The sequence below is a fragment of the Etheostoma cragini genome, chromosome 23, assembly GCF_013103735.1.
Source record: "Etheostoma cragini isolate CJK2018 chromosome 23, CSU_Ecrag_1.0, whole genome shotgun sequence".
In the NCBI taxonomy this organism is placed as follows: domain Eukaryota; kingdom Metazoa; phylum Chordata; class Actinopteri; order Perciformes; family Percidae; genus Etheostoma; species Etheostoma cragini.
The window spans coordinates 18,412,018-18,419,533 of NC_048429.1; the positions used below are offsets into that span (position 1 = coordinate 18,412,018).

The following is a 7,516-nucleotide window of genomic DNA, read 5'->3' on the forward strand; positions in this document are numbered from 1 at the left end:
GTTTGGTTCGAACTAACCTTTAGAGAACCAAAAACTAACGTTCCCTAACGTTCCCTAAACGTTCTGTGTTAGTGGGGTTAACTGATCGGAGTTGGGAACAGACACTGTGGTATGGGACTATGAGTGGGCGATGGCTCCAACAGAAGCACACAGAAGGGCGTAGCGCGTAGGTTTATTATCGGTCATGGTCTATGATCGATAGTAGACTCAGTCAGATTCTGTCAGTAATGCGCAACATTTCTGCGTTACAGACAAATGTAATCTGATTAAAGTAACACGTTACTTACTTAGTAACACGTTACATCCAACAATGATATCAACTCAATGTTGCAGAATTCTCCAAATACAAACAGAATTCTCCACTTACAAACAGAATTCTCCACGTACAAACCAAATAATCTGCAAATAAACAAGAAGTAGCAAAGAAGGAGAGAGTGGAAGTAACTGTAGTAAATGTCCATGTCAAACACAGACGTCAAACATTGCATTTGTGTACTAGTGTGCGTTTTTGCATCAGTTACCGTTGCTCTCCTACACGCACATGGGAGAAGATCCAGTTGTAATGTGCAACATCACTGCTAGAGGCCAATCCTGAACCTTTAACATACTAGATTTACAGACTATACTAAGAGGTTAGTTTATTGTAAAATTAAGTAGTTGCAATGTAGCAGTTAGTGTTACCTTTAATCTTCTACTTCCAATCAAACTTAACAGGAGTTGATAGAGCTGAAAGCAATATTTGACTCACCTGTATCCGGTGGACAAAAAATGATGGCAAATTCATGATTATGCTGTTCTCTGTCTGCTGGATTTGGCTAAACACAACTAATGCAACTTGATATGAGGTTTTGTAGTAAAGACGTGAGATGGTTGTAATACTGTCCAGACTGAAAGTTCTTTGTGTTCTTCTCTCTACAGGAGTATGAGTTTGTGGTTCTGCCCAACGCTTACATGATCCACATGCCTCATGCGCCCAGCTTCGACATCACCAAGTTCCGCTCCAACAAGCAGTACCGGGTCTGCCTCAAAACCCTGAAAGAGGAGTTCCAGCAGAACATGTCGCGGCGCTACGGCTTTGCCGCCCTAAAATACATGACGGCTGAGAACATCAGCTAGCCACAACTGCAGATCCTCACACCCCCGGCCCTAAACTACTGACACACTGCATGGGCTGGGCTGGGCTAGGGTGGGGGGGTTGCACAGGAAATGGACAGCCCATGTGAGGCCATCAGGATACTTTGAGACGAGAGTCCCTCTGACTTTATTAGAACGTTTGCCCCTTTTCTGTGTGGGACTGCAAGGGTCTTTATGTCCATTTTTTGTCCTCTGCTGTGGACAACATAAGTGAGTGCTAGGGACAGGCCCCGAATGTGTGGGCCCTAAGCCCTGATATCTGACAGACAGCAGGCAAGGAAAGCAGACATGCAATGCCTTGCCATATTTTTAAAGCCAGTGACAGAGTTGTGGGCTGCGTGTAACATTATGGATGTATGAATGGGTGTGAGTGTGTGTACATGCAGGTGGATGAAAAGTGTGATTGTGCGTTTGTTTCTCTAGGACAGTGCTTAGAAAAAAAGGTTAGGGAGAGCTTCAGATGTAAAGCATTGTGGGCCTATATTTTGTTTGCACGCCTTCCAAGCTGACAACAAGTGGCAGCAGTCTGAATGACAGCACGCCCCGACTCAAATGTGAATAGTGTGACCAGGCAGCAGGATAAAGCTGTAAACATGTCAACACAGATTTTTAAAATCTAATTGGGACGAGTGGCACACACTTAGATATTGAAGCATCCTTTTTGTATGACAAGGGAAGTGCAAAGATGACTGGAGGTTGTCCATGCGGTTGATATTTAGGGTATCTTCACATCAGCCTTAGCGTGCTGCTAGAGATTGTTTTGTTAAAACTACAGAATCTGACAGCAGCTGGTGCAGTGGAAGTCCCACACAGAGCAGCACAAGGCAAAACACTCAATCACTGAGCTCACTGTTTACTATTCTTTCTAACAATCACCATTATTTACCATGGTGTTTACAGTCCTGACGGGTGGAGCGAGAAGGGTTAGTTTCTCCTCCATCAGGAGGATCTGAAGAGGACAGGAAAGAGAGTTTAAACTCTGAAACTCAACCGCTCGTTCTAGCTATTTCCTTCTTACTCTGGCCTCTAGTTTGACAACAGTAGAGTGGCGTGTAATAACCCTGGAGTGGTGGGTGTTCTCTTATTTGTGTTCTTACACACCATCAGGCTGGGTGTGGTTATCCTGATATGGTGTTAATATGTTCAGCTGTTACAACTGCTGTAGCATCTCTGACAGACCGGTCATTATCAAATTAGAACCCAGGGTGATGAAGGTGGTAATTTGTTATTACCTATTACACAGTTTATTAAACGGCCGGGGCCTGAAGTTAACGTTTTTTTGCCCTCAACCACTGTTTGGTAACTGACACTAGAAGAAGAACTTCTTCATGCTACCAGTTTAGTTTCAACAAAATCATTACAACAACTACTATCATGAAAGACAAACACATTGATGAATTGCATTGTGGACTACCAGGACGAGGACGTTTTACCTTCTGTATGGGCTCCTATTCACAGAGATTCCCCCAAACAGATCATTTAAATAATCAAAAAAACCACAACAACTGCTCACTTCATTGTCTCTATGATCATGTGTGTAGAGATCGTTGAAGCCGCTTTCGCTTTAATGTGCCGGTTGGAAAGATGGTTAATTACAGTGCGGCTTTAGGTGCCATTGTCCCATGTGACTGTAGAGTCCACGTCCAAAGATTGCTTACTGACGTAGTTACATTGGCAAGAAGTTAAAAAAGAGGGACTAATGTATTTACACCTTTTCAAAATCAGACTACAATGTGTTCCAAAAATCGGATTTCCATTCCTTTCAGTCACACATCTTCTGCCACTTTCATGCCCAACGAATATAATCAATAAAAAAATCACATACATAATTTGAAACACTTGAAAACGCAGAGGACAGTTTTGTTAAAGTACTATTTCCAAGGTCAAGAATGTTCTTTAATTCAAATGAGAAGTTGTAAAAAACTTGCATGTCAACAAAGTTATCACCGTGACAACTGAGCATCCTCCATCCGGTGATGACAACCATAAAATATGATTAAAAGCTTAATTAAAAATTGCAATTGAACCCTAAGTTGAAATTGTTTTGGCAAACATTTTACACTGTCAAGCTAGTTGTCATTCATTATAAGTGCATGTAGAAATGTGAAAGGAAAAATAGTAGGATACATTTCATTATTTTGAAGATGCATTGTGAAACTAGAGGCCGCTATCTCTATTTCTCTCTCTCTCTCTCTCTCTCTCTCTCTCTCTCTCACTCATGACAGCAGTCTCTCACTGTGTACAGGAAAGCTGCCATAGGGCTTGGTGTAGTGTTGTGTGTGCGTGTGTGTTTGCGTGCAGGGCTGGAATTAGCTGCATTGTGTACGTAGGACAGGGCTGACGATGCTGCTACCTGAATAAAAGACTCAAACACTGCTGTTACTTTGTTTCGTTACCTTGTCTTCATGAATATAATTTTGCCTTGTGAATCCAAAGTAAAGAGAGATTTATGTGAACACTCACTGTTTCACCTCACATACAGACATAAGACTGGTGTATTTATGCTTCCAGAGATTCCCAAGAGCTTACCACCTTTCTGCTGTTTTTACACGTCATCAGATTACTACGGAGGCCTCCTAGGGTCAGCTGAGAAAAAAAACAAAGGTGAGCACAGAATACAAATCTGTTCCTTGGTTTAATGAACTGTGCGCACGGATTCTCGGTTTTGTAAACGTGTGCAAAGTAGGAAAGATATTCACAGATTCAAACTTATTTCTTAACAGTAAGTGCTGTAGTACAACTAGCAGGAGACAAGTTATACATTAGGTAAGTTTGGAGACACTACCTTATTTAATTATAGATATTTTTGTGTCGGTCCCTAACAACCGCCGGATGCTACTAGAGACTAGTCGTATTTCTCCAGGTTGGAGGACTGCTCGTTTGATAAAAATCCTTACGTTAGGAAAGATGCGTCATTTGTGGTTTAATATCATTTCGTTATAGAGTAATTGATTCCAGAAGTTTGAGTCTGTGAATATCTTTTAAACTTTGCTCAAGAGGGAACAGATTTGTGTCTCTGGAGAAGCTCTTGTGAGGACCTGCTCTGTTTACCTGTGCCTAAATGTTTTTTAGTTTCCCTTCTCCATCAGATTTGACCGTCAGCAGGTAACTATCATAGCAGGCAGATCCCCTGCCTGCTATGGTAGTTACCTGCTGACTGTCAAATCAGTAGCAAAATTCAAAACAGCGGGACGTCAGCTTCATCCATTCATTCCATTACAATCCACAGCTATATGATTAAACATAACAGGTTCCATGTTTGTTGTTTTTGAAAGTACCATTTAATTGAATTTTTTCTTAATACTATCACGTGGTGCCCTTAACAGCACTTGACATTATTTAAATTATCACTCATTAAACATTATTTTATATGACAAATAATCATATTGATTTTTTTTTTTTGAGTCATTTTAATACTACTTTGACCCCACAATAATATACGCATCCGGCTGAGGCCCGGATCCCAACATCATGCACTATAAGTGAAACTTTGTAATACTTTTGATTAGTTTATTTACTATTTTATTTTCTCTGATGCCAAGTCCAGCTTTTATGATATTTTAGGCTATAGTGAGAATGGGATGATTCAAAATTAAATCAGAGCAGGGAGAGTTTAGCACCCAGGTTATCAGCTCCCTGGAGTCTTACTGTCACCGGTACAGCCATCCCTTAACTCCCCTTTAATGAAGGTCTCACAACACCATTTCTTTTATCACACAGTTTTAATGGAGCTGCTCATTAATTCAATTTAAAATTTTATGCATGAGTTTCCGCTGACTTTCTAGATAATAAATTCAGAGGATTGGATGCCTTGCAGTGATGTACTAAGTATGGTGGCCCTGAAATACGAAACAACAGCAAAACAGAAACAATCCAGAACAGCAATTCCCTAAACACAACAGCATTTGATGAGACTCAAACCAGAATAGGTAGGTACGTAAGATGATTCCTAATCACTGATTGGATGCACTGTATTTTGTCTTCTGCAAGTCCCAGACTACCAATCGTGGACCTAAACCCAGTCTTTACCTTCTTTCTCCCTGATGAGTCCCAGGAAACTCAAATCTTTCAAATGGCCAGTTCAAACAGTGATTTCTCGCTATATCTCTTTAACCTGCAGGATACTACAGTGGCTAATAATTTGTTTCACTGATTAAATCTTTGTTTAACAAAAGGTCCTTGGCAACAAAAGGTCCAAAAACCAGTAGGAAAAGATATCCCCCCCAAAAAAAGAAGAAACAAAGATGAACTGGAACCGAGGGACTGAACAGAAAACAGGCAGACAAAGCCAAAGCACACAGAGGAATACAACGACAATGATCAAACGCAATACAAGAAAAGCCCAAAGACAAAAAATACAGTATAATATACATAATAGCAAGGTAATGAGAGACAGGTGACACTAGGTTCGGGAACAGGTGAAACATTCAGGGTGGGGCAGACAATCACAGAGGCCGGAAAACACAAGGCAGGATATAAAACCAGACAAGACAAGACTGAAGAGTAGACTATCAAAATAAAAAAGGTAACAGAACATACAGAAACACAGGAAAATTACTAGACAAGAAGTATAATTAGACTACTAAAGGGAGAAAACACGGAGGTGTCAAAAAACTGTAAAGAGAACAAGTACACAATCATAACAGGAAACAATAACAGAACCTCAAAACCAACAGAAACTCAAACTCAAAATCCGGAAACCACAACAAAATTACAATTAATCATCTATCTTCTAAATTGGACATCAAGGTAGGCAGCCAAAAAACACTTTAAGTGGGAGGTTCCACTTGACAACAATGGCTACTCCTTTTGTTTTAGAAGTTGCTGATGTGGATGCAATTGTGAGATAGGATCTATTGGCTAACGGCCCGGTATCCACCTGCAGAAAATGTGTCCCTTGTAAGAATGCAATGTTAACATTTCTCTTTTTTACTAAGCCCAGAGTGCTGGCTAGTTTAAGAGGAGCATTTAGTCCACCACAATTCCAAACCAAAAGTGAGAGATCACCCATTATCAAATAAGCTGAATTCTAAATGTGGAAATTACTACTGCCTTTTATTTTATTAAAACCTAATAGTGCATCCAAAGCTGAGTCCTTCATTACACAAAACATGTAAAACACAGAACAAGAACATACAACACAGTGACACAAAAAGGAGGAGAGAACACAGCCAGACGGCTATTTCAACTACGATTATTACTGTGACAGGGTTTTTCCTCCATAGAAACATTTTTTGCATCCCCAAAGAAGTTTTAACCAGCGCAAAGGGAAAATCACGACAGCGCCAAACGTCTGATTTTCAGCAGCCAACTTTCCCTCTCACCCACAGCCACTACTGTATTAAATCCGGCTGCTGCTGATTTGACATTTGACAGGATCTGAACACTTGGTTGTATATGCTAATGGTATCTCCGCTTGCAAAGTCATTTCTGTACAGGACTCTTGCAGTAACCATGATGCTCTGGGGACCGGCGGCATGACGAGAAACCGCTGCATGATGGACGTAGAGCTTTCCTTCCGCGGAGGCTCCAACTGCAGCCTGTCTGCACAGCGAGCTGCGCTGCTATCTATCAACATTACATTAACCTGTAAAAGCTTCTTGTAGTAGCGTCAAATACTTTCCACTTTCCAGGTACTGCTTGTTTTAACACCTGATGGGAGCCATAGGTTAGTAGGCATAAAAACCAAAATTTGAGTTTGAGTGCGGCATTGCCCTAACTCCCTGCATAAGCTAAATGTGCTAAGGAGCTAAATGTGCTCCTTTGGAAAAAAGATATGGTTGCGCCCTGTTTATACTATAATATAATAATAATAATAATAAATTGAATTTGTATAGCGCTTTTCCCGATCTCAAAGTCGCTTAACAGAGTAGAGACAGTTATAAAAAAAAAAAAAAAAAGAAAAAAAAAAAAAACTAAGGATAGGCAGAACAGAAAAGATGGGTCTTCAGACGGGACTGAAAAATGGTGAGGGACTCCGAGATGCGGATCTCACGGGGGAGGGAGTTCCACAGCCTTGGAGCTGCTCTGGAAAAGGCTCAGTCCCCAAAACTGCGGAGCTTTGACTTGGGGACAAAGAGGAGACCGGCTGTGGTGGATCTGAGGGCCCGTGAAGGTTGGTAGGGGGAGAGGAGGACAGTGAGGTATGACGGGGCAAGGTGGTGGATGGCTTTGTAGGTGAGGACCAGGATCTTGTATGTGATCCGGTGAGAGATGGAAAGTTAGTGAAGCTGGTTTAGGACCGGAGTGATGTGGTGCCAGGATGTGGAGCGGGTGATGAGTCGTGAAGCTGAGTTCTGAACCGGTTGGAGCCTTTTGATGGAGGTTGAGCTGATGCCGAGGAGTAGTGAGTTGCAATAGTCGAGTCGTGAGGAGATGAAGG

General features: G+C 41.4%; 1 protein-coding gene across 2 annotated transcripts in view; it reads left to right on the forward strand.

Annotated features, from left to right (window-relative positions):
* Positions 1-2,385, forward strand: part of large1 (LARGE xylosyl- and glucuronyltransferase 1) — a 174,541-nt gene extending 172,156 nt beyond the window's left edge. The window contains exons 15-16 of one of the 2 annotated variants that reach the window (XR_004655415.1): positions 919-1,271; positions 1,302-2,385. Coding sequence is in view for 1 of the 2 variants with exons in the window: in XM_034863182.1 (XP_034719073.1) it covers positions 919-1,116 (198 nt within the window). In the remaining variant the exon portion in view is untranslated. Of the gene's footprint in view, positions 1-918 lie in introns of both variants that reach the window. The other variant, XM_034863182.1, reaches the window with a different exon arrangement.
* The last annotated feature ends 5,131 nt before the right edge of the window (positions 2,386-7,516 follow it).